The 27,597-nt window shown below is 45.9% G+C and overlaps 1 protein-coding gene across 1 annotated transcript in view; it reads right to left on the reverse strand.

The window, feature by feature from the left end:
• Positions 1-27,597, reverse strand: part of Slc24a3 (solute carrier family 24 member 3) — a 465,376-nt gene that overhangs the window by 108,240 nt on the left and 329,539 nt on the right. Inside the window, exons 4-6 of the mRNA XM_041670589.1 lie at positions 19,389-19,463; positions 13,592-13,676; positions 13,119-13,222 (exon numbers count right to left, since the gene is read on the reverse strand). Of these exons, the coding sequence (XP_041526523.1) occupies positions 13,119-13,222; positions 13,592-13,676; positions 19,389-19,463 (264 nt within the window). The remainder of the gene's footprint in view (positions 1-13,118; positions 13,223-13,591; positions 13,677-19,388; positions 19,464-27,597) is intronic.

Here is a 27,597-nt window from a genome sequence, read left to right on the forward strand (position 1 = left end):
GCACACCACGTGCCCCAGTTCGAATTTTCCATGCTCCATCTGTAGCCATAGCTTCCTACTTGAGGAAAACGAGTCACAAATAAATAAAGCATACACAGACCAGATTTCTTCCTTGTCTCCTAAGGAGTGGCCACTTATGTCTGTCTGTCTCACTACAGGAAAAGGAGGACAGACTCCCCCCTCCTTGCCAAGTGGTCCCTTGATTGGTTCTGGGCAGGGGCAGAACTTCTTGCTTTGCTAGTGAAAACCAGATATTTGGTTAACAAACGCCACTGTCCATGTGTTCCACACATGAGCTGGAAAGGCCAGCGAATAGCACTTATTTTTCTCACTTGAAGAGTCAGAATCAGGTCCAGGCTTAAGACTTACATTTAAATGCGGAGTTGGAGGGAGGGAAGGCAGGAAAGAGCTGCTGGATGGGGGTGGGGGGCATAGGTGACTTACTTCACCTATGTCAAGGGAGATTGGCACACAGTGAGAATAAGCGGACTAGAAAAGGGTTTTGTCACACTAGAAGAACAAAACCAGGAAGCTCACAGAACTTCTCATGGTTCTCTCCACTGCTTCTGCATTTTAAAATTGCAGATTGAGCCCTTACTGTCTGATGTAGGGACTGTCTGGAGGTTAGAAAACCTGGGATGAAGATAGCCTGAAGGTTCTGCAGTTCAGTGTGAGCTGATGAACTAGCCAAGCTTTAACTGGGCATATAAGTATCTTGGGAAAAACAGTATGGATGGGTCAAATGACACTAGAGAAAGTGTCGATTACAATTGTTTACTTCCTACCATGGCTGATAGGAGTCTGGGAAACTTTGTCAATTTGAAAGTCATATACATTGATTTTGAGCTGGGTAGCACTACCCATGGTTTGTGTGTTTACTTTAGTTCATTCTAAGATGTTAATAATTAGAAAATTATTAGAAGTTTGACCCTAGCAATGAATTCTTGAATTTCATATGTTTGATAAGACAAATTTAGAGTTTGATACAGTTGAATACTTTGGTCACCAAGGAACTGGCCAGCCAGTCTTTTGACTATAAGCCTCGCCAATGGGAGTCATGTCTCTTTGATACTTTGGTTGCTTAGAGAGGTTTTGTGGGACCAGTAGTGACAATAACTACAAAATAAAAATGACTGGGGAGTAGCAGACAGGTGATAGAGCTTTTAGTTAAAAATGTGGGCTTTATAGTTAAAATTAATTTAAAAGTTAACTTGTTTAGGGGTGGGTCCCACATGGGCAACCAAGGAATGGTAACAACAGGAGAAAAAGTCTTCCATAGAGACGAGCGCTATAATTGGTTATCCAATACCAAGTAGTCAGCCCTGAAGTCATATACAAGGAACACCAAACAGACTGAGTAAGTTGTATTTATATATTTTGGCATTAATGTAAATATAACAAAGGAAAAGAAGATGTGAACAGAGAGAGAACAACGAGAGATACGTGGGAGGGGCTGGAGGGGGAAAGGGGATATCTTATATTTTAATCAAAAAATTTAAAAAGGGTAATAATTTAAAAAGTAAAAAAAGCTAATTTTTTTTTTTAAAAATTGAAATCCGTTTTGCTATTTCAGTGACCATGCATGTTTCTGGATCTGACAAGGAATTGCTGACTTTACAACATATTCAATGGAAACAGATTCTAATTTCTCATGACCAATCTGTCAGCACTAATAGAGTCAATAAATATTCTGTAGCCCACTGACATTGTTCAGGCTAAAAGCCCCAGTGTCTGCTGTGACTTATTACTTTCCTTCACTGCCATTTTCAATTCATTATCCTCTTCGTGTCACCTCTGGGACATGCTCTAAATCCAGCAGTCACTTCTCACTGTCCCTCCAATTGCAGAATCCACTCAAGTCTCTCATAGCAACCCTTACTGGATCCCTGCTGCCATCTTTCCTCCACAGAACCCTTCTCCCCGTGACCAATTTTCTCTGAGTACAAAGCAGATATCATTACTGTGGGGATCTGAACTTTTCAGTGGCTCCCCGCTGCACCCAATCTCCACCCCCACAACACCCCTGGTCAGACCTGATCTGTCCCAGCCAATCTCTCTGTCACACTCATCCTTCTGCACCAGGCTCCAAACTAGCCTTTTCTAGGACCCTCATCCCTGTCTAACTGCTTTGTGTCTGGACACCGCCCCCATTCACCTTTCCACTTGGAATTTCCTTTTCCTTCCTATGGAGTTGCCTTCCTAATTAAGGGTTCCTTTGAGAGACTTCTCCTTGTTAGAGTCAGTCCTCTGTCTTCTCCACAGATCATCCCTACACCATTACCAACACATTTTAAGAATAAAATTTTAACTATGATTTCATCACTTATTGGTTTATATGTTTTTTTTGCTAAGTCCCTATGTCAGTCTGTAAGCTCTGGGAGAGCAGAGATCATCACTGTCTAAGTTACTATGCATAACAGACAATGGAGGGATGGCCATATTAAACTGCCACTCTGTATCATGGCTGTCTGTGGTTCTGCTCAAAGAGTTTCTACTGATTGTGTCTCAATACACTTTGTGTCACATTGTGACATCTGCCTTTTCTCCATCTAACCAGGCAGACAATCAACAGAAGCTCCTTAGTCTGTGTGTTGCTATGGAATAATTAATCCTTTTGAACACTGTGAATATGCATTGCTCTCATTGGTTTAATAAAGAACCAACTGGCCAATAGCTTTGCAGGAAGAGGTTAGGTGGGAGAATCAAACTGGGAGAATTCTGAGAAGGAGAAAGGCAGAGTTGCCAGCCAGAGACGGAGGGAACAGGATGTGTGGTAACAAGCCATGAGCCATGTGGCAACAATAGATTAATAAATATGGGTTAAGTTGTAAGAGCTAGTTAGTAACATGCCTATAAACTCTGGGCTTATAAGTCTCTGTGTGGTTATTTGGGAGTTGGTTGGTGGGACTAAATTGTGAGACACAGAAATGTTTCCTACAGTGTGTACCAGACTTTGGGGGAACTGTGCGCTCTCTAAGATCATATATGAGCCTTTCCACCAAGGGCTATGAGAACAGTTCAGTTAGTCTTTGCTCAAAGGTCAAGCGAGTATTCATCAGGGGTTGATGCTACTCTGTGCACATGTTCATGTGAATTCACATTTCTGTGTGTGCATGTGGAGGTCAGAGGTCGGGGTCTTTCTCTTCCATCTTATGTTCTGAGACAGGGTCTTATTGACCAGACTAGCTGACCAGAGAGTTCAAGGAGTCTGCTCATCTTTACACCTTCATCTCCCTTATACTGCGGTTACGGATGCAGGCCGCCTTACCTAGCTTTTATATGGATGTTTGGGATCCAAACTGAGCTCCCCATGCATGCATGGCAAGCACTCCATGAACTGATTTATCTCTTCAGGTCCTTGATTCTAGTCTTACCTTAGAAGGCAGGCGGAGATGCCTCTGGGGAACTCACAGCCTAATTTTGTCATTCTTTCCTGTGTCTTTGTCATCACCTCAAATGTTCACTGTTGTCGGAAACAGCAGTAGCCTCCGGGCACGCATCTTCCTAATACCCTCCACATTGCTATCTCTTTGCTCTGGCTTGTGAGGCTAATAGACCAGCCTTCTAGAGTATTTCCAGTGACAGCAGTGGCGTGTTTGTTCAGATGGTGTGTTCCCTCTGCTCAAAGTGACTCACATTTAGAGTGCCATCTGAATCAGTCTAGACTAAAGTGGCACCATTTTCTTTACGGTGGAAGGGAGTATTTTCCACTGCATTGAACTAGCAGCATTTGTGGTGGTGATGCTCCTGGAAATTCTTTATAAGTCCAGACCTTTTATTCTTGTGTGTTCTCTATAAGCCTCTTCCTATGCTGTTCTTTTTTCCCATAGCACTGACTCATAATTGAAACCACACCTTCTTCCTAGCACCCAAAACAAGTGGAATATCTTCTCTCTCTCCTCCTCTTGCACTCCATCTCTCCATCCACCCATCTGTCACCCATCGTTCATCCATCTTTCCACATTCCTACCTACCAACTGCCATATTTGTCGGATATTTAATAGCATCCTATGGCTCACAGTCAATTGCTAGAATGCAGTTCTTCTTACTGGCATTTCTGGTGCTTAACAGTGGCCAGCAGGTTGTAAGCACTCAGTGAACCCTATTAAATCAAGAACTTACTGTGACAGGAATTCAGTTTAGGTCTGACACTTGCTCTGGGTTCATTCTTCAGTGGATAATTACTCTGCCTTGAAATCCCCAGATGCCAGACAAACCGCCTTTCAGAAATACTGTCTACAAACAGGTACATACTTTCAAGCACTGGGGAGCCTCAGGTGTGACACTGGATCCTTCCACAGGGATTTTGACTGTAGCTGCTTATGCTCAGATCATGATACCTGGTGTATTATGTCATAGCTTACACTGTCCTGCATATACGTGGGCCAGCACCATATATATGTGGTGACAAGAAGTGAGACCAGGATGAAGTCTGGAGAGAAGCCTAAGGAACTGAGGAGGCAGGTTCACGGTCTTGCTCTACACACTCTCAGGGTTTGTCAATGCTTGGGCTCCCCTGCATCAGGGAGGTGTCTTGTGTTCTTTTGTCTGACGTGGAGTTACAGGGCTATGATCCCAATGTCTCACCCCTTTTGCTGTGTGGGCCTCTGGTACATAGGGGCATACAGGAAATGAGGAGTCTCTGTGACAAGGGACAGAGTACTGGAGTCCCTCGGGAAGATTTTTTTTTGGAGGTAGACTTTGTGCAGCTAAGATAGTTCAACGCCGGTGAGCTCAACCGGTGCTGTAAAGTCATCCAGGAGAGGGTAAAGGAAGCAGTCAACCTGTTCATGTCCTCTGCTTCCTACAGGTTTCATGATGAGAAAGGCAGTGGTCTGTGAAGGAGTGATGGGAATGGCTGTCATATGCCTGGCCTGGCAGCTTAGGGAGTGAGACTTCTTATCTAAATGGACTTATCGTAAAAACTGGAGAAAGTGGCAGACGTTTCGATGCCCCTGGCTGGACACTGCGGTCCCAAAGCCTCTGAGGCACTAGTGTGGTGAGATTACTAAACATTTCGGAGCCTCAGTTTACTCTTTTGAGAACGGTGGTCTCCGCAGTTATCTGAGGACAGAACTTGTGAATATAGCTAAAGATGCAGGAACCGCGCCCGGTGTATGATCAGCATGTGCTCGCTCCGCGGGTTGAGGTCTGGACTGAATATGAAGGAGGACAGCTGAGCATCAGCATTCATCTCTCTCTGCTTTCTGATCGGGGATGAAATATGGCCAACTACCCGATGCTTCTGCCAGCATGATTTCCTTGCCACGATGGACTACACCCTCAAACTCAGAGTCAGAATAAACCCTTCCATCCTTAAGTTGATTCTGTTAGGTCTTTTTGTCACAGGAACAAGAAATTGTCCCTAGAAGAAATGGCTTTAGGTCTCAAAGTTGGTCTTTCCTTTTTGAAAAATGCTTTGTAGCATGGAGAGAAGGTTTTTGGGCTCCCTGTTCATTGGCAGACAGCCAGCCCTTAAGAGGCAGGCCAAGGAGGCAGACAGTGACCTGAAGGTCACGTTCCAGGAGCAACGTGAGGCTTACAATGGGAGGAATGCTCACCCCACCTTCCAGGGACTTCAGCTTTCCACTGCATACTTCTGAAAATCTGTACCTTGGATCTCAGTTATTGCTAAGTTTGCTTTGCTGGGCACAAGGGCACCAACCTCTTTATTTTCTCTGGCACAGTTGAAGAGTGTGGTTTCTGAGTACCTCACTTGCAAACCCAAGTGAGGGCAACAGCACTAATAAAACATCTCTATGGCTATGCTAAATCATTTCTAATGACCCTACTCGCTATTGATTTGGAAATTAAAACAAATTGGACAGAAGGACTCAGAGGAGTAGTTGAGTGCCATGATTTAGAGACTGCTGGGACAAGAGCGTAAGGAAGAGACAAGGTCCCAATGATAGCACGGTCATAGATTTGAACATACTTTTCACCAAAGAAGATGCCTCTAACCGCAAACTAAACATGCAGAGAGACACTCTTCCTGTTTGCTGAAATGACTGTGATCATTGACAACAAAGTAAAACTGACCCCAGCAAGTGGTGGTGATGATGCAAATGCCTGCAATCTCACTGTTCGGGGGAGGAAGGGGGCACAGGTACCCACTGTGAAAAGCAGTTTGGAAGCTTCTGATTAAAAAAAAAAAGACAAATATACCATGATAGCCTGAATGTAGAATGTTCTCCAGGGGCCCATGATTTGAAGGCTTGGTCTCCACTCAGGCAGGTGGTGCTAGAAATTTGGGAGGTTCTAGAAATTCTAGGGCTGGCGTCCATCTAAAGAGTGTAGGGCAGCGGGCAGGTTCTCAGGTGTGGATTATTCCTGTTTCCTTCTAGACTCACCATCTGATTTCTGTGCGTTAAGAAGAGTCTCTGCCACTTGTTCCCATTACTATGATGCTCTGCTCAGGTACATGGGGTAAAGAGACCACGAACTCTGAAACCATGATTCAAATCCTTTCTCCAGGTAAGGTTTTGGTCAGTTATTTGGCCACAGTAACACAAATCTCTCTCTCTCTCTCTCTCTCTCTCTCTCTCTCTCTCTCTCTCTCTCTCTCTCACACACACACACACACACACACACACACACTAAGATGACAGCATATGTTCATCTAAATTCCAGTGGCAGCGCTGTGTGAGACCAGGCCAGGAAAGGAAATCAGTGAGACAGGTTGAGAACCAGGGCAGGCTCAGTCAGTTCATCTCTGACTCTGTACTGAGTGACAAGGGGGACCCGAAGGGTGGAGTAGATCAGATTCTTATCTCTAGAGAGAAGGCATCAGTGGGTAGTTCTTGCTAACTTAAGCTAATCTGGTAACTCTAGTCAGAACAGTTGGTCAAATCTGATGGGCCCATCTAGATTTTTTGTTTGATGATATTAAGTAGGGGCTGAACAGCAGTGTGGACAAGGTGACATTTCCTTTTTTCCTTTCTTGACCCATGTGGTATGTGTACACGAGGCCTGAAACAGCTATAGCTTTTTTCCATCAAAGAAAACTAATCTGACAAAGACAGAGGTGATTAGAGGCAAGAGAACAACAATGGGGTTAGGGCCTTGGTCAAACCCTACACGTTCCTGTGCAGTTTTAGAGACATCACTGAATTCTCTTTACTTATAATGTAGTTAAACTTGGTGTTTCATCACCAGAAACCAAAAGCCTCTGCACTTAATGTGCACGTGGGACTGAAGACAGGGCTGATTTCAGGACATGGGAATAGCCAGGGAGTTGCTACCACCAGGATTAGAAAGAAAACACTCCTGGAACACACCTGCTACAGAACGGGGGCATCCTATCTGCTCATGCCCGGAGCTCCCTGTCCTCCAGAGCCAGCACTGGGATGAGTGGAGCTGAGCCTGAAGATGGGGCTTTGGCAGTTTAAGCCACTCATCTCATCTAGTTGGACTGGATCTGCAATCTGTCTCCTGATGCAGGAAGCCTGCAGAAGCTGCTGGAGAACCTCTGCTTTCCCAGGCGACAAAGACTGCTTCCTGGGTCAACCCTTGCTCAGGTCCATCTCTGCACCATACACGCTGCTTTCTTGCTTCTGACAGTACCAAACACGAGCGTATCCTGCCCCGGGGAAATCCCCAATCCTTAGTTTTCCAGGGGTCACTCCAGTTCATTCTTGTCCCATCACCTCCCTATTTACAGTGGATAGTTGACCTCCAATCCCGGATTTGGAACTGGTGGTGTGTGGTTTTCATTCTCACTTTTCATAGTCCCTAACCAACTTGGGGATCTGAATTGATTCCAAGAATTGGGACGTAATAGATGGGACTGATAGATGTAATCAGTTTCTTCTGGAGAGCAATAACTTAGGAATTAATGTATACAGGAGACCCACGTGTCTTCCATTATGTCCATCTGCTCGAATCTCCATTACTGAGATGTGGAAGATGCTTTTTGGATTATGAGAGAAGCTTCTAGATACACCTTAGTTGCGCTGAGTGCACCCATCATCCATTTGGGACACCACTACCTTGTTGATATGACCATTCCTTGCACGGTTCCAACTTCTACACCCCAAACTTCTAAAGGACACACAAAATCTCAGCTTAATAATGAGAGTGCTATAGCTCTATGCAGAGGTTTTATAATCAGTGGCTTCTCATATGGATTATGAAGTCAGTAGATATGTCTGCTCTAGTTTTAACTACCTCAGTAGACCCCCTTTCCCAACTCTCTAGGGTCCATTTCCTAGTCCGTTGATGAGGATAGTTCTAGCCTGTACCTTAAAACTCAGTGGGTACATCTGTACAAATGCTCACAGACCATTGCTGCGCATGGTGTCTGAATAAGTTCATTGAATAGTAGCTACTCCCTCCACTTCCTATTATGGCTTTTAATATGAGTTGTGAAAATTGCAGTTTTAAAAGAAAGGTTTTCTATTTAATGAAGCTATGACCCGGGGCAAAATTAACTATCAGAGTCACTATTAATTTGTACTTTTCTCTCCAGAGGTTGCAATACATGTGGTATATATCGGGTTTCCTTTCAATACCTTATTATTTGGACAAGGAGACAGCATGGCTGATATAGGGCTTCCTCACAAGCATACCGACCCGAATCTGGGGAGTCACTGGGTCCAGCAGGGCCCATCTGTAACCTCGGCAGTCGGAGAGCAGAGGTAGACAGTCCCCGCTGAGTAATTGGCTCCGGGTTCAGTGAGACAAGGAGGTGGAGGATGACTGTGACCCATGATGTTGACCATTGGCTTCCACATACACCCAAACCTCACACACGTGTGTACACACCCACACAAACACATATACACACTACACACACATGCACACACATCCATCCATCAACCCATGCAAAAACATTATTATTTATACAGCATAGTCCAAAATGACAAAGATACATGAAGAATAGCATACATTGACATATTAAAAAGAATGTTTTTTAAAACATTATATAATGTACACATAGTACTATATGAATATTATACCTTGGTAAATCCTCAGATTTTTCTGGCTTTATGTAAACCTACTAATTATATTATGAGAATCATAGTTTTAGTAAATTCATACAAAATTGATATACTTGAAAGTGGAATCAGTCACTTTTGGAAAATAGAAAATCATAAATAATATTTTAAAAGCTTTAAAATACATATATATGTATGTATGTATGTATGTAGTGCTAGGGATCAAAGCCTCACACACACTAGGCAAGCATTGTACCACGACGAATCCATATCTATACTTTCTAAATTGTCACCTGGTCCTCACAATTGCACCCACCAGCGGAGTTGAAGATGGCATCTATCTATCTGGCTGACACTGAAGCCTTGGTCTTGGTCTATGGGCCCATTTGTATCTCTCCACCTTTTCAGTTCCTTCCAGTAGGCAAACTTTGCATCCCTCTGCCTGGGGTTTTCTCTGGGTCCCAAGGTCCACCCTGACTGGCTACCCAACAGCATTCCATGCTGAGGGATTCATGGTTCTTACCCAGAGTCCTATGGAATGGATGTGGAAGTTGGTGAGTAAGTACCCCAGCGCTCTTGCCTCTTATGTGAGATCACCACACACCTGTAAACCAGCCCCCACTGATGAATCAAATACCAGGGGCTGATAGTGCTAACTTGCTCATCAATGCTTTTGTCTATGGCTTTCTCTTCCCTGTCTCATGTCCTTAATGTCTTGCTAGTGTTCCTTGGGGCAACTGTTCAAATTAACTACTTGCACTTGACTCCTTGCTGAAGTCTTCTTCTGGGGATATTCAAATGAGGGCAAGCTTCAGCTGGGATGCCTAACCTCTTGGTGCAGCTCTGTTTTGTGTAAACGAGCCAGCTCAGGCAGGGTGCTATTTGAAGAAAGGCAAACGTAGCCAAGATTAGATGGACCTCGCCAAAGAACATCAGGGACATCATAAGGATGCCAGGAGCCAATGTGGGAGCTTTTATAACAAACCGGAGCCATCTGCCAGCCTGCAATAACCAGAATATGAAAGTCCTAATCTGGGCTGCAGTTAAACTGTTTACTCTCTGTTTGTGGTTATGTACTCGAAGCTCAACATGCTCCGAATGGTGGGATTTAAATTCATAAGCATGTTGTTTTACAAAATTGGCATGAAATCTTTTTAATGCCATATGCAAAATATATTAGAAGGTTGCGTCAAGACCTGGATGGTTTCACCTCATTGTCGTTCTTTGTTCTTAAGGACAAACTGAGAGGACCACAGCTCTGTAAATGTCTTGTGGGACACCCAGAACCTCTTTCTAAGTCTACTTTCTGAGAGGCAATTTCCTCCTGTCCCATGAAACCTCCGCAAAGCACCTCAGGCAAACACAAGGTATCGGGTATGTTTGTAAACTGCTAATACAGCAGCCATTCAATTACACGGAATCCATCAAGACCCTAATTGAGGCAGGAGCTCGAACCTTACAGTTTAATTACTTTTAGCTTTAGATGGGTGACAGACTTCCTCATGCACTGCCCTTTAAACTGAACCGCATTAGAGAGGCCCATGGGTGCTCGCTGTAATTCTCCCAGCCAGGAGAAAGTGCTGAATGATATAAATAATAATGCCAAGTGATACCCATGATTAGATTTACTAATCACTCATTTCCCAATTCCTGTCCTTTGTTGTGACATCCCAGGGCACCAGCTCTGCGGTCTGGGAGTGTCCCCCCCCGCCCCCCAATGAGGCTAGGCAACACTCACTTCCCAACGACTGCTCTTTTCCGCCACTCATGAGACCGCCTAGGACCAAGCACTAGTCCTCTGACCTCATAATGTTAATATACCATTTCGTTCTCATTTACAAGACCCTCTTCCTGACCTCGATGCTCCCCCGCCGAGTCTCTGACAGGAGCCACAGACACCCTTGTCAAACAGTCCATCAGCTGAGTGGCCAAACCTTCCCAGTAACCTAGGATGGAATCTGGCAGTGGGGACCTCAGGATGAGTCTACCAAGAGTTGATAAAAGTGTCTAACTTGCTTTGACTGTCCTTGCAGACCAAGTACTATTATGAATGTCAAACACGATAGATTTCATCGCCATGGCAACGCTCAGAAGTAGGCATGCTTATACCCACTCTATAGATGAGAAGGATTAGACTCCAGTAGCTAAAATGACTTCTTCAAAATCACTCAGCTAGCAAGCAGCAGAGCAAGCATGCGATCCCAGGTCAATCTGATTATCTGGCCCATGCTCCTCCCCAAATACAATTCCATGTTTTCTGCAAAGACGTGAGGGAATCAACAAAATAGGCAAGTGTGGACGGCTTTGGAAATCTCCAAGTCGGCACAGGCTAAACAAACAAACAGACAAACAAAAAATTTAAAAAAAAAAAAAAACTTAAAAAAAGGAAGGGTGCATCTAGGATCACCCTGGTGGCTGCTTCCAGGAACAACTCTGGTTGTTACTTCCTTCCAGTCACAGGGGCCTGTGAGACCAGCCAGCCAAGACCCAGAGGAAGTAGAAAGATGGATGCCAACAACCTGTGCCTCAGCCATGAGCAGGTGTTCTCGCCAAGCTTGTGACGGGTGGCGCTGCTGATGAATTACACGCCACAAACACGCGGCAGTCATTTCGTAAGTAATCAGCTGTGTGGCACCGAGTCGACGCCACCCAGGCATTTGTTTCATTTCCTTCCATTACCTCCTCCCCTTCGGGCTTGCTTCCGAATCAAGCTGCAGGTACACATGACTAATGAACTCATGACAACACTAATAACGGCCGGGCTAATAATCATACAGCCAACGGTGACGATGCTAATTAAGAAAGCGCGAACGGCAGCAGCTTCCGCTGGTGTGACTACCCGTCTCCGGAAGGCAGTGGCGAGTCGGAGGGTCAGGCAGGGGAGAGGGAGAGCAGTGAAGGCAGGCACGCAGCGTGTGCTTTCAGCGGCGAATTCAAGAATGCTACAGCGTGGACTCATTACATTTAGCACAACGGGTCATGGAGAAAGCAGAACATATTCAATCTAGTGAGTGGGACAGACCTCAATCTTCACGAACAAAGCACCTGCCCAGGAGCCTCTGGAGAGGAGGAGCCCAGGGCTCCGGGGAACCCTGGAGCTGACGCCTGACAAGATCAAGGTGTTCCTTCTGCCTGTCACTTGGAAGGAACAAATACAAGTGGGCTGGCTGGACAAATGGGTTGGCATAGAAAAGGTGGCAGTAAAAGTGGGCCATGGAGCATAGGGGTGAATTCTGTGGGAACTCCTGAGTGTAGATCTGAGGGGCAAACATCATGGCATCCTCAGCAGCTTCTGAGAGACTGAGAGGCCTGACACACAGAAGGGTAAAGGACCCCAGTATTTGTCTAGCCCTTTATACCATCCAGCCACTTCCAGCAGGGCATGGCACAGACTACACTGGGGTTCCTGATCAGGTGAAGTGCATTACCAGGTCCCTCTGGAATATCAGAAACGGGGTTTTCTAGGAGATACTGAGTCTTGGCTGTTTAGGCAGAGAACAGAGGATGCCATTTCTGATGGCCATTTCTCTGAGGAAGCCAGGATATGAGAGTCGCAGGGAAGCTGCAGGCCCCGTGAACCTTTAGGCTCTGACCCTGGCTGCCCAGTAGCGTCACACTCTGGTGAGTTCTGAACAAATTCCTGAGACTATTCATAATGAACAGTGGCCCCGGGGTACCCCTGGCATTAGAACAGTCTCCTTTGCTTAACTCTGGACTCCGAGGCCCCTCTAGACTACAGAAGTTCCAGCGGTAGGAAGAAAGGCGGCAGGCACCCTGAACTGCGTAACTACGACTTCTTTAAGCAGAAACAAATTGTCTCATTTCTTCTCCCTCTTTCTCATTTATCTCATTTCCTCGGAGGCAACCATCACATTGGAAACGAGTTTAGCTCGTTCTAGTGCAGACCTGTAGCTCTCCAACTGGGGGTGGGCGTCACGTTCTCACGTTCACAGTTAACACTGTCAGGCTGGTTAATTTCCTACGTGGAGCTGGAAAGCCTATTTTCCATCAGTCTGGAAACCAGATAACAGTGGCTTCAGGTGTCTGATGGATAGCTTCGATCGCACTGCCCAAGGATCCCATGTAGGTGAATTGCAGCAAGACAGTCTCCTGCCTCAGCTCCAGATCTCCATCTTCCTCATGTGTCACGTACCGCCATCACAAAGAAGCCATCAGTCTTACCTGCCCAGCAAAGAGCCCGCAGACACCAATGATGCACAGGATGTTGAACACAGCAGAGCCCACGATGGTACCGACTCCCACATCACCCTTGGTGATGAACACGCCTGAAACACAGACCAAAACTTGCCTGGTTGCAGTGGTCTAGCTGCAGTCCAAGGAGAACTTAAAGGACATTTCCTACTTCCAGACTATGCTCAGGATCCACAGGAAGTAGTTAGCCATTGGGAAGAGCTTTGGAGCCCAGAGGGGAGACTGTCCCTTAGCTTCCCCTTAGCACTGGCTCTGGGTCAAGGACAAGTTCACACACAGGAGAATTATTGAATGAACACAGCAAAGTGAGATGCTCTGCTTGGGGGGTCTGTGAACTTCATTTTTTTGTTAATGGCAGACAACCCAAATCCAAGGGCCTTCTTCCCCACAGTCCTTTTCTCTCACGGAGGGAAGGGCTGAGATATCCGTCTAATGTCACCTACCTATGACCGATGTGAACAGCTCTGGGGCTGAGCTGCCTGCCGCCATGAATGTGGCTCCTGCCACATCTTCACTGAGGTGGAGGCGCTGTGTGCAGGAACAAAAACAAGACAGGTGAGTTGGGATTTTACCTGGGCATACACATGACTGTGACTCCCCAGGTCCTAAGCTCTGGGACTTAAGAGGGACCCAGGGGCGGGGTTCAGTCCCTTGCACGGTCCTCCATTCAGAGATTGGCGGTTTCTGCAATCTGCTCACCGTCACCTGCAGAATCAGCAGCTTACAAGATTTCATTAGCCAGAAGGCTCTACAGAAGATTTGGGGTCCACAACCCAAATGCACCCAGGGGCTGTTGTGCCAATGGCCAGGAGAGTGGAGTGGGGGCTAGGAACAGCGTGGGCATGGTGGGTGGTCATATCCTTTCTGATGGCAGCTCTTCTCTGCTCCCTAGCTGTTGGAAGAACCTCGGATGCTAGAAGACATGTATATAATCTAGATCAGCATGCAAAGACTATGGCCACTGCAGAGCTTCGGCTACCTCAAGCTCACAGTGGCCCGCTTTCAAGCCTGTAACTGTGCCTCAGGAATCACTCTCCTAAAGCTCAGTCCCAACTCTTGACCTTCAAACTCCGGGTGTCACAGCAGAAGAGACGCCTTGAGATTGAATCGAAAATGGTGCAGCCCCAGATCTTTGGGACACTTCTCATTCCTTAAGTCACCCTGTGTATTAAGGCAGAAGCTGGTTCTCAGGAACCCAAGACGAATGCATGTTGGTGGTTGGCTGGTGTGTTTAGCTTTCTGGCATTCCACCATATGTCAGAAAGTAAGCTGCTGGCTGTTGATAAGCACCCGGTTCCCTTCTGGCGTCAGGGCAGAGAATTCCAGTTTCCAATGCCAGGCCCCTCTTGTTCTCAGTGGTACAGGTGGCTGCACTTCTCTGCTTGGCCACAGAGAGGCAGTATGGACTCGGAGGAGTCTCTGAAAGGAGTCTCTTTGGGACCCTGGGTTCCTTGGCTCTGTACTCACAGTTAAGGCTCACATGGGTACTGAAGAGACTCTGAGATGGTACTTCACCACTAAAAGCTGTGGCTGGTGGGGAAGCCCTGGGCACTTGAGTCTCAGTGGGTGGGGATGGCCAGAAGCCAACTTGACACCGGGAACCAGGAATCTAGGAAGCTCCGCTCCCTAGAAAGACCTGAGTTGCCGCACTTCCCTCCCGAGCTCTACTGGCTGGTTTTCATGGTTGCTTATGAAGCTTGGCCTTAAGTCTGGTTTCTCTCTTGCTTCTAGATCTCTTTCTTTCTCTCCCTCCTTCATGCCTAATTCACTCTGATCTGGCAATGCCTCGCTGGACTCTGAGAATCACTAATCACAAAGCCCTCTTGGCTCTGCATTGCTAGTTGCTATATGAGAGGGAGGGGCGGAGAGAGTCTTCCTTAGCTTTATTCTGAGCAGAGAATAATTCCTGCGTTCCATGACCACAGCTGAACACCCTGGGCTCCCTGTGAACAACAGGTCCTGTGGTTCCCATTTAGGTTCAGTGGCTCAGGCAGTCTCTGTCTTTTCCTGAAATGCTCTGTCACCAAGACCTCTCCTCCAGACCTTTGGGCTTTCCCTCCATATAGCCCTGCCCTGGTACCATGGTAGCATCCATCACTTGCTCCCTTCTCTCTGAGCCAAATCCCTACCAGATTCATGCAACCCTCTGTGAATACAATCAGCCTTTGAGATCAATAGGGATTAGTTCCAGGAATGCCTCCTTCCCTGCAGGACCCAGATACTCAAATCCAAGCACTATTCAAGTTTCATATAAAACAGTGTAGTGTTTGCATATAACTTATATACATTCTCCCATATATTGCAAATCACCCACAATTGCTCACAATTCCTAATACAAGGTCAAGGCCATATAAACTACTGTATTATCCAGGGTATAATGATATGGAGGAAAGTTTGCATTTGTTCTATACTGATGAAACTTAAAAGAAATGTTTGATCCAAGGCTGAATGCTCGGATGTGGAACCTGCATACAGAAGGTGGAGGTTTCATTTTATCAGTGGTCTGCAAGCTCATAGATCACTAGGGCACATAGCTTGGCTGGCACAGAGCCTAGTTCAGTGTTTACGGTACTTGAAGCAGGGCCTGTCCCTCTTCCACAGCCCAGTCGGCCCCACTGCAGCTTTTGTAACTTCCACATGGCCCTAAAGCCTTCCTACTCTTGATATTCAGTCCTCATTTGTGCATAAGCTCTAACCAACCTAAGGTCTCCAGGAATGCCACGTTCCTCTACTTGCTGAGTCTCTGAAACACCCCCTCCCCTGTTTGTTTTGGTGTAGCAGAATTACAGTGTCTATCTTTGGCACACAAAGGACTTCTCCACATTCTAACACCTTTGTATGTTCCATGATGTAACGTCGTAGCCAAGATTTGGTGACTTATCTGACCTGTTGCTGGCATTCTGGGTGATCATATTGGCATTCCTTTCTTCTCCCTGCCCAACAATTTTCCCGACTCAAGCTGGAACCCCTCCCCTCTGCCTCAGCTATGATTTATTGAGTAATGTGGATTTCTTTCTAGAATCATTTTTTTTTTTTTTACCAAAGTCCAAATAACATCCCCTCTGAGCATCTCCGTTTAGCGCCAGAGTTAGTCTGGGGGCAAGCACCGAGCACACAGTGTCACCTCTCTATGAAGAGATTAGGGGAACAAAGATTGTATGAAGAGTCCCAGGCTAGGAAGTCCTGCCAGGCCACCATGGGTGGTCCTGCATCACGGCCCCCATCCTGTGAAAGATGGGAGATTCAGGGACATTTGAGTATGAGGCTCTCAGAGACATAAACCTGGGACCTCCAAGGAGATACAAACTCTATCCTCATCCTACAGACAGGCCATTTTCTCAGCAATCAGCATGCCTTTAAGTCCATGGAGCTGTACGCATGGAGACAGGCATGTGGCCTGGCATGCTTCTTGTAACTTATTTTGCCTCTAAAGCTGGATTTGGTTGGGAACAGGGAGCATTCTGGGAATGGAGGCACCTCATCTGCTTTGTTCCTCCCTAGACAGCTGTGGATCTTAGAGGTGGAGCCTGTTCTGAGGATACCTGATAGACATTGTTGCGGAATTGCAACAGGTATGACGGTGACCCAGTGGTAAACTCAGACTGACATGGGCTCAGATCATGACTCCTCTCTTAAACGGCTGTGTAACTTGGGGCAGGATACTCTAAGTCTCTGAGCCTCGGTTTCTAGATTCCTAGAGAGAAGCTGACTGTGGTCACCTGGCAGAGTTTAAGACATGGTTAGGGGATGGCCACAGTCGCACTGACTTAGCAACACGGCCAGTTTCCTGCACCCTGGGGACCCAGGAAAAATAGCATCTTTATCCCATTAGACATTCTCTTTCCATCTTAACTTTTTTGTTAAAGACACACTCCACTGTCTTCTCCTCTGCTACTGTTTGATTGCTTTTTTTTCCTAGAAAGACATGCATGTTCTCAAAGTTTCTGTGGGTTTCCTCAATGGAGGGCCCAAGTTGATATCTGTATTTATATTAATAGGACATATTAAATACCTCTGCTATTAACAACAAACAGGTCACATGGAAAGAGGCAGAATAATTTTGCTTTGCATAAGAATAAAGTACCGCCGGGCGTTGGTGGCGCACGCCTTTAATCCCAGCACTTGGGAGGCAGAGGCAGGCGGATCTTTGTGAGTTCGAGACCAGCCTGGTCTACAAGAGCTAGCTCCAAAACCACAGAGAAACCCTGTCTCGAAAAACCAAAAAAAAAAAAAAAAAAAAAAGAATAAAGTACCGACTGATGGTAAGTGGGTCTTCTGTATCCTTGACTACTGACTCAACTAATCGGGGGTGGAAAGTACTCAAGGAAACAAAAACAATACAAACGTGTATTCTTTCTAGACATGCACCAGCTTTTGCTTTATCAGTTCTCTCTGAAAAGCATAAGCCACAGATATTTATGTAACTCTGACATTGTACTAGGCACAGTCTAGAGTTAGTCAAAACATGACAGTCCTCCACGACTTTCAGAAGAGAGTTGAACAGTCATGGATTTGGAGCTAATCTGCATAGATTGACTGAGGGATCACAAATGCCCCCACTACAGGCCTGAACGCCCCCACTACAGGGCTGAACGCCCCCACTACAGGGCTGAACGCCCCCACTACAGAGCTGAACGCCCCCACTACAGGGCTGAACGCCCCCACTACAGGGCTGAACGCCCCCACTACAGAGCTGAACGCCCCCTTGGCTTTGACCTAAGACGAGCCTGTTCCTGGGCTGCATCACTGTGACAATCACATCCGCACTAGAGAACGGTGCATTCCAGACACCACCCTCATTTCCGTAATCTACTGTCACTGCAGAGAGGAACACACGCCTATGACCTATCCAGAGATACGGTGCAATGACTGTTCATTTCTAAACACAAAAGAGAAGAAATGTCCGGAGTTTGGAAGAAACTGCCTGGGTCAGTAATCTTCCAAGTGAGACTTGCAGACTAGCATCCTCAGCACTACCCAAGACCTGATTAGAAATAGAGATTCTGAATGCCTTCTCCATTGGTCTTTGGGATCTACTGAATCAGGTGGAGCAAGAAGGGGCCACGGGGCTTGATGGCTACCGGATTTGCAGGTAGGACACGTGCCTGGGAGACTGCCTTCTGAAAACTCAGATAATGAATTAAACACGGTACATAAAAAAAAATCACAAAGCTTGCATGTAAGAAAGAGATATTTCAGGACAGATAGCAGGATGAAACCGGCAAAAATTGAGAGCTTTCTAGGTAGGGTGAACATTGAAGAAGCCTTTTTAGGTTTATTTATTGCATGTGTTTGTGTGTGCACATTGCATGTGCATGTGCTTGTGTGTGCTCCCACGTGTGTGCATGCCTATGTGCAGGTGAAGATGCCAGGGCACACATGTGGAGGCCAGAGGACAACTTGCTGGAGACGATATGAGGCCTGAGGGTTGAACTCAGGTAGTCAGGCTTGGTGGCAAGTACTTTTACTGACTCTACTGAGTCGTCTTGTTGACCCCTGAATATTTTTTTTTTGAGTCTGCTCTTCACAGCCTGGCAGTGGTTGTGCTAATGTGAATAATGTGTAATGATTTTCACCCAGTTCTCTTGCCCCAGCACCTGCCAGGCCTCCACCCAGAGTAGAAACAGAGTTAAGCGTGAGGGAAGCATGTAGTGGTGGTAGCTCCCTACCCTAACAGGATCCCAGAGGGAAGAAGGCAGTGGAAAGGATAGGGAGCAAGAAGCAGCAGAATTGAAAACAAAACTGTGGAGGAGCAAAACACAAAGTATGACCCCCCCCATGCCTGGGGTGTCAACTGTGGGTTTAACAGCCAGGGGACTAGAATTATTTGAAAAAATATTTACATCTGCAAGGAACACAGCTTTGAGCTTGTCCTTTTCCCCTAAACGACCCAGTGCCACATCTGTCTCCACAGGATTTACATCACCGTCGTAAAGTACACGGGAGGATGTGTGCGGGTTGTTTGCAAACACTACCCCTTACGACACACATTTTACACTCTGGAGCATCCACACACTATGTTGCTGCACAACATTCTGGAAGTATCCCCACTAACAGACCATCCCCTGGGTTATCAAATGCCATGCAGACTGAGCTAGCACTGTCTTTCTCTCCCAGGCTGCAGGTGCTTACATTTGAGACTCCCCGGGGCCTCAGGATTGCGGAGAAGAGGCTAGAACATGGCAGGACACAGTCCTCATCCCAGCCCCCCACAAACACCGGGAATGTGTCCCCACATACCTCACAGATCTTTTCCAAGGATGGGACGAAGAAGTCATCACACACGATGGCGAGAGCATAGAACATGTACATGGCCTGGAAGAAAGGAGAGAAGAAAGACTTAAGAATCAGGCAGAGGCAAGGGGAAAGGGCTGGATCATTGTCTTCTCCAATTAATATCCCCTGTTAGCATACATTTAACATCTTATTCAGAGTAAGTACAAAGTCTCTGCAATTGCTAAAAGACTTGGGGCCTGTCTTTAGCTTCATCTTTGACCTCTCTACCCACTCATTGCCTCTTATCCCCCTTCTTAAGCTCCAAGAAGATGGTGGGCACCAGCTTCAGGGCCTTTGCACTTGCTGTTGCTTCTACTTGGAACATCCTTTCTCTCAGATAGGCTTTCGGATACCCACCTGACTCCCTGCCCACCTTTTTCTTTATACCCTCCTATCTTGACTTTTTTTTTTTATTTTGGTAAGTTATAGGTTCACTCTATTAGTCTGCTGCCAGTTTCTACCACCAGAAGTTCTTGAGGATATGAACTTCCTCTTGTAATTACGTCCTCAGGAGTCACCCCAAGGCAGGCCTGAAAGCAGGATTAGCTGACCACATCCCAGTGAGCTTACTTACTACCTAGTCTCTGTACAAACTTGCTTCCACATTGTGGTCAGCTATCACTAGAACATCCCTAGAATCTCACCTTCTAGCCAGAGGTGGTCCTTTTTCTCATTCAAGGCACCACCTCAAAGCAATGAACATTTAGTTGGATTCCAGTGTTGACCACCCAACACACAGCTCTCTCTTCTTCAGGGGACCCTAGCACCGTTCGTAGTGTCTCAGATAGAAAGTGTCCCGCCCTTTCTCCAGGATTACTGATTGGCCAGTCATCGTGTAGTATTCCTAGTAGAGGTAACTATTGGTTTAGAGGTAGGCATGTGACTTAAGCTCATCCAATCAGATGAAAGGAAAGAGTTACCAACTTTCTCATCCTCTGCTGCTAGCTGTGCACAGGTCACAAGGGGTTCTTAGAGCTGGGAAGCAGCAGAGTCCTCAGTGCCACCATGGAGTCATGGGTCGTATGGCATTAGAGCCCATAGTGACTCTGGACTTCATAGCATACCAGCAGCATTGCTGGTGCAGTTTGCTTTAGAATTTTCCAGTATTTGTAGCTTAAAGTCTTTGCCGGTACATGCTCAATTTCCAGCATCTTTGTGAGTAGATTCATTGCTGTCGTCTAGCATATTTTCCCATTGATTACTACTACCACAGGGCACAAGCATAAGACCGAGGCCAGCTACCAGAACATGCCATTTCTTGTCACAAAGTGATAAGTAGGCGGGGAGCTTGTTTAAGGGGCCAAGAGATTAATAGAGAGTATAAATACCCCTCAAGCCTGTAGCTTCCAGAGGTCGCAGTCATACAGAAGAGAGCCTGATAATGATACATTAAGAAGCTGAATCAAGAAATGCAACAGGTACATATGTACATACACACACACACGCACACACGCATGCATGCACACATGCACATCCTGTGAACACTTGTCATAGCTCAGTTTGAAACCAAGTGGACGTTCGAATTTCATAAGCCAATGCTTTCCTTTTGCACTCAGCCTGCTAGTGGAGTTTTTGTTGCTCACAGCTTTCCGTCCTGAGGCCTCCTGCTGCAGTCCTAGCTAGAAATGATCTCAGGCTTTTTTTGACTCTTGGCCAGTGCACTAATTTCGTCCCCTGCGTCCCTTTGTATGCACTTGACTTCTTTCCATGCGTATGTGTTTGCTATCTCCCACAGGACAGGGAGATTCTCAAGCACAATGTAACGCTCCATTCTGTGGAAATGTTACACGCAAGCACAAAGATGATGTGTCCTCAACTGCAGACTCTACTAGATTATCAACACCCAGCAAAACACACCACAGGGGATGGGCAGATCTGCTGTGAGTCATCATTCGGAGCAATGCTGTCAAGAGAGACTATGTGAATGTACATTCAGTGATCAGAAAATGCATCTCCACGTCACCGGTCTATGGAAATGTTAAAAATGACAGTCTCTCTTTTGTTAAATTCTGTAGGTGATTGTGTAGACCAACTCACATACACGAGTACATTTGCATATGAATTGGTCATGCTGTCAAGGTAACAGCTATGTTCTTTAGAATCAATCTACCTGTATTTTATAATCATTAGCCACATTTCCCCCCTTTCACCCTAAATTTGCATGTCTTGTGTGATTTGTGTAGGTGGTAGGAAATTTTAGAGCTAATTTTTTTTATACTTTGCTAGCCTCTGAGAAGTCCAGGAAGAGTGTACCCAGAGAAGTCTCTAAAATAATTTTTTATTACTTGATATATTCATAATCTACATAAAATCATTTGCCCATGGCATTTTTGAATATGTCAAACAAGAAAATGAATGCTGTATTTTACAGCACTCTGGATCTGCCAGAAATACATCTCCAATCTGTAATAGACTCCAATCTTCTCTTGTTGTGTGTCTTGGCTGATCCAGTGACATGTAAGTTTTAACATTATCCTTGAGAGGACATCCAAATTAAGTAATTGAAATACAGAGCAACACATCTGTGGATTAACCAAGACCTAAATAAGCTGTCTATCACTGACACAGTCAGCTCACTGGAGCAGCTGGTGCTGCTTAGAAGTCCATACGCCCTCTCAGTAAGAGCATGTTCCCATATTAAGTATTGATCTCGTTTCAAGGCAAGAACCTCCATCCAATATTGTAACACCCATGCTCGGGCTGGGATGAGAAATGAACAGAGCTGCCAAGCTCTCAGTGATTTCAAGGGTGATGACTATGGAAAGCCACACTGATTTCGGTTCACAAGACAGGGTGCGGCAAGGTGGGGGGACCCACTGTCAATCATGCTATGACAAAGCATATCAGGGGATGCTATGAAGCCCAAGAGGAGGCGCCTTGTCTGTTCTAGGGCACTTTATGGCCTCTCTTTCTCTCTCTGTATGTGTGTGTGGTGGGAGATTACGTCTGTGGTTTTAATCTCCTGTATATCTCTCCCACGAGGCTCACAGGAAAGCAGGTTCCCACGAGGAAAATAAACAAATGCACAAACTAAAAGGACAAAGGACCCAAACAAAGGCTCAAAGTCTAGAAGTATGGTGCAGAACTCTTACAGGAAGTGTGGCATCTATAGGGCTGTCCATGAAACTGGCACAAATCTCTGCAAAAGACTAAAGGACTTTTAGATTCCTTTGTCCGGGCCTACATTTCCAAGGGATAGAGGATATCACCGAAGAGGGAGAATAACATTTGCCACTATGTGCGATCCCACCCTATGTCCTTCACAGAACTAGCTCCCTTAGTTCTTCCAGTACTTGTGGGAGCCAGGCAGTCCCTGGGTCCATTTCTCAGACGACACAGGGAGATGCAATGAGCAAATAGCAAGGCTTGTATTGAACTTCAGTCTCCTCCACCCTTCTCTGAGTCCAGTTCTTTCTATTCAGGTCAGTTCTCACTCATGCTGTCTCTGACCCTTCTGATTTCCAGCTCACCTTCTGTTTTTCTGTCTATCCAACCACGCAGAAAGAGAAACATGAGTCCCAGCCATCTAATTTGGGGCTGCCCATCAGAATCGCTAATACTCCTTAGTGCTATTTCTTTTATAAGGTTTGCTGTAAAATACGAGAGAGATCTGAAATGGGAACAAGCCAAGGAGAGGTCCAGAGCAGAGATAATGAGTATGTCTAGCAAAGGGGCAGAATCCTCTCGAGAGCTTTAGCTTGAGTCTGAAGAGCACAGGGTCTTCTCTCAGAGTCGGGGAGAGCTGTCAGAGTGGGAATCTCCATGTTGGCATTGGTTGTGCATAGTCTGGGAGTATGAATGAGTTTTGCTCATGTATTCCCTGTTCTTGAATGGCAGCAGTATCTGTCATGTATTTGTATCTGTCAGGTTCCAGGCTGGGCTGGTACAGAATGACTTCTGTTAAGTGAAGGGAGCCCAGCACAGCTGGTGTCCCCACTGAGATCTAGCAGAAGAAATGTCTGGAGCCTGGGAGGACACCCAGAGACGGAAGGGCCACGTCAACTCTCAGATATGACACTTCCACTTTGCGTGAATTCAAGGAATCCTTCTTACCCTATGTAGCCTCCAATGGGAGACAAATCGGTGTGCCACATAGGTGGCTTACACAGTTGTTCTGGGAAGTACATGGGGGAAATGGTGAAGGTGCCTGGGTGCAGTGACACATCTCATAGACCATGATCACTGTTGCAGCAGAGGCTCTGATGTGGGGACATGGCCAAGCTAGCCAGCCCTCTGGAGGCAAGACCCAGCTAGCAGTGCCCTTCACTCTACTTGTTCTCGCCAAGTCTGTCAGAGACCAGGTGACAAAGAGAAAACTCGCTAGTACAGACCAGCTGCAACTGACCAAACCCAACTCAAGTTCAACAAAATCAGCTGAGGGTATTTGAGTCAAGTTTGTGTGTGTGTGTGTGTGTGTGTGTGTGTGTGTGTGTGTGTGTGTGTATGTGTGTGTGTGTGTGTGTATGCAACAGACACAGATAAGGTAAGAAAGATAGTCACAGTGAACACAAAATCGTGATTGATTACTGAGAAGACAGACTTTCAAATTTCTTAAGAGACAAAATGACAAAGAAGAACTTCCAGGGGCAGTGAAGTCCACAGGCTTTCCTTTCCACTGACATAATATCCGTATGCTTAAAGAATATACCACTTGGAGACCACCAAAAATGAATTTGTGCCAAGCACGTCAAACTTTAAATTTTAAGGAGTTCTTTGTTTATTAATTTAACATTATTGTGTTAAATTAAAGGCCATCAACTCAAAGCCCGATGGCCTGGCTGAGTCACTATCCTTGGACAAACAAGAATCATCTGAGGTCCAGTTTAGAGAGCAGAGGTTTAGTGGCTCCCCTAACCTCAAGCAGAGAGGATCACAGGGTTGAGTTCTGTAATACGGTTACACTGTAGGTTGCCCATCCACGGGATATTCATGTTCTAATCTCACGAGTACAATGCCAATGCTGTGCTGATTAGTATCGTGAGCTTTTCTAGTATCCTCAGAACTAGCCATGGCTGTATGACACGACTTTGGCCAATGAGACTAAAACATAGATCCAATTCAAGCCTTCTTCTTTTCCTGCTTTAAATTTTAATCTGATGTATGGAATGACAGCAGTCATTGTGTAACCATATGGTAACAAGCACAATGATATATACATACCAACATGGTAAGGGAAGGCAAGATCCAAGGGTACTAGCAGCCACTAGAACCAGTGTTCTTTGTACTTTGTTCTCACTATGTGAGCGATGGAACCCCCTTTGTTTCAGTCCCCATTAGCTGAGGTTTCCATCACTGCAGCCATGTTTCTCCCTGTCTTACATGGTGGACAGCTGCTCTGCTGAGCAGGGGGAGTGAAGGAGGCTGGAGGAGTCCCCATAGAAGAGGTGGCTCCTGAGCTGAAAAATTTAAAGATAAGTTCTGCCTCATCAGATGATTTCAAAGTTGAATGGGACTAATAAAATCAGAGAACTGGAGGGTGGAGAGACAGCTTGGGAGGTAAGAGCGTTGGTCATGCAAGCATGAAGAACTAGGTTTGGATCCCAGAGCTCACATAAACAGTCAGGTGTGGCATGTGCTTGTAAGTCATGCTATGGGCATGAAGGTAGATTTGGGGTGTGGGTAGGAGCAAGGTAGGAGAACCACGGGGTGTGGGGCAGGGGGGGGGGAGGTTGTTGACTGCTAGCTTCTCTGCAAGATCAGCAAGAAAGTGATAGAGCCAGCCATGGCACCTCCCCCTCTGGACTGTGTGTGTACTTGTATACACATGTGAACATGTCCATGCTCATACACTCACAAACACATCCTGCCCCTCCACACACATCCCCCCCCCCCCACACCACCCCAGCAGCAGCAACAGCAATAACAAAAACTGAGGAACTTTGGCTACAGTAGTTAAACTTAAAAAAATGCCCAACATAACAAGAGATATTTGTGGATTGTGACTTAATGGGGCTGAACGGGCTGTAGCTGAAATGCTGATATCTATAAGTGTTTCTGAATCGTGGAGAAAATGTATCTGAGCAGCGTGACTTTCACCCTGCTGTTTTATGTGGCAGCTACAGTCAGCGGATTTCACAGATAATTTCCTTTTACTACAATCATCTGCCCTCCTGTCTCTGTCTTTTCGATTCCATGAATGAAGAACTGGGGAACACTTCATAGGACGGGTCTGTGGAGCTCTTGCCTGGCTAGAAATTATCCCAAACCTCCCAGGAACTGTAGTTCGCTAATAAAAAAAGTAGATTTTTCTTCCCCGCTTCTGGTTTAAAGTGCTCATAGGATTGGGGTTTGAAAAGGAAAATGATTTCTTTTAAAGGCGTTTTCTTGGGGCTGGGGAGATGTCTCGGTCAGTACATGTGTCTGCTGTGCAAACACAAGACCTGAGTTCAGATCCCCAGCAAGTATGTAAAAGGTCGCACATGGCACTGCATGTCTGCCATCCTAGCACTGGAGTCAGTGTGTGTGTGTTTGTGTATGTGTGTGTGTGCGCGTGGGGCAGACAGGTGGAGTCCTGGAGCTTCTTGCCCACCAGCCTAGCGAATCAGCGAGTTCTGCGTTCAGTGACCTTGCCTCAAACAATAAGGTGGAGAAGGCTGGGAAAAGATATCTGACACTGACCCTTAGCTTCCACTTGTTTGTGCACACATGTATACGCATACCTGCATATTTATATGCACATACTCATATGTCCATGTAATACACTATATGCATAGACATAAAAATAAATAAGATCATTTTCTCATAGCAAGCGTTATGTCTCTTGGCCCCACGAAGCTATAGTAGAACTCATCTTGTATCCACTGTTGACTCAGGGACTCTAGTGACCACAGAAAGACAGATTGAGCCTCACAGAAGAGATGCAAGTTCCACACAGGAGGGCCAGGGAAGGGGTCTGCAGGGAAGGAGAATTCAACTGATGGACACTGGTGTTCCTTCCTCACCTTACGGTATTCTTTAGGCATATTTTACAACAGCACTTATTTTCTGACATCAGAACCTGCTTAAGTGTAGAAAAAAAAATGCTGGGTAATTAGTTAATCCTCTGGGTAGCCCTCAAGTAATAACCTTTTTGTCACCTGTTTTATTATTTTATTTTAACTTTATTTATTTTACATCCCGACTACAATTTCCCTTCCCGGCTCCTCCCATTTGCTTCCCCCTCACCTCCCCACCCCAATCTATTCATCCCCTGTTTCTGTTCAGAGAAGGGCAGGCCTCACATGGATACCAACAAAAGAGGACATATCTAGTTGTAATAAGACTAAGAACCTCTCCTTGCATTAAGATTGAGCAACAAAACCCTCAGTGCCTAACTCCTTCATGTTCTGGGTAGGGTAACTAGGTGACCAGTTCCCAGATGGATGGAGTGTCACATGCCCAGAGGGGTTGGATGCCTGCTCATGTACCACTCTTTAGCACCCTTTCTTTCTTTGATCCCACTTCCTAGTCTCCAGTGACATCATCATATACCACAAATAACCATTTCTATTCAAATCTTTGTCTCAAGGTTCTTTGCAGACAGCCCAAATTAAAGCAAAAGGGAAGTGAGGTAAGGGAGATTGTGGGAGGAATAAAAACACAAGGGGAAGTTGAGGTGGGCCACTGTCAGAAACAAGGCCTTCCTAAAGTCTGGAGGGCTCTTATGAATGTTGCCTGTAGTCACTAGTCAGCTGGCATTGGGAGCTCTTTAAAGCCATTCAGGGCATTGGACGTTGCTGTTGCACTTCAATAAATGAATGTATAAATGCACTACAATAAATGAATAGACAAGCACACTATAATAAATGAATGGGTAAACAAACAAATAACAAGACCCTCAGCTGTATTTGAGTCTGCTCAGTGTCACGGCATCAGAAGTCATATGTTGGGGAGCATGGAACCCCCTTTCTGGTACTCTCCTCATTGGAGAAGCTCCCTTCAAGCTGCTTGCTCATGGCTTAGGCCAAGGTAAGAGCTCCTCACTACTGCAAGGTTCTGAACACTCAAAAGATTTTTTTTGTTGATTGCCTTATCCCTGCCAGGGTCCTTAAGAGCCAGGAGGAAGCAGGGATGAAATGTCCAACCTTTCTTTTCACCTCCCCTCTTCCCATCCTGTCTTTTACTGTGTAAGGACTCCAAACCCAAGCTAATTGGCATCACTATGGTAATGGCTTGCATGCCCTAGCAGACTGGC

This window comes from Microtus oregoni, unplaced genomic scaffold (genome assembly GCF_018167655.1).
Source record: "Microtus oregoni isolate MIOR12 unplaced genomic scaffold, Mior012 000020F_ref0000438, whole genome shotgun sequence".
Lineage (NCBI taxonomy): Eukaryota > Metazoa > Chordata > Mammalia > Rodentia > Cricetidae > Microtus > Microtus oregoni.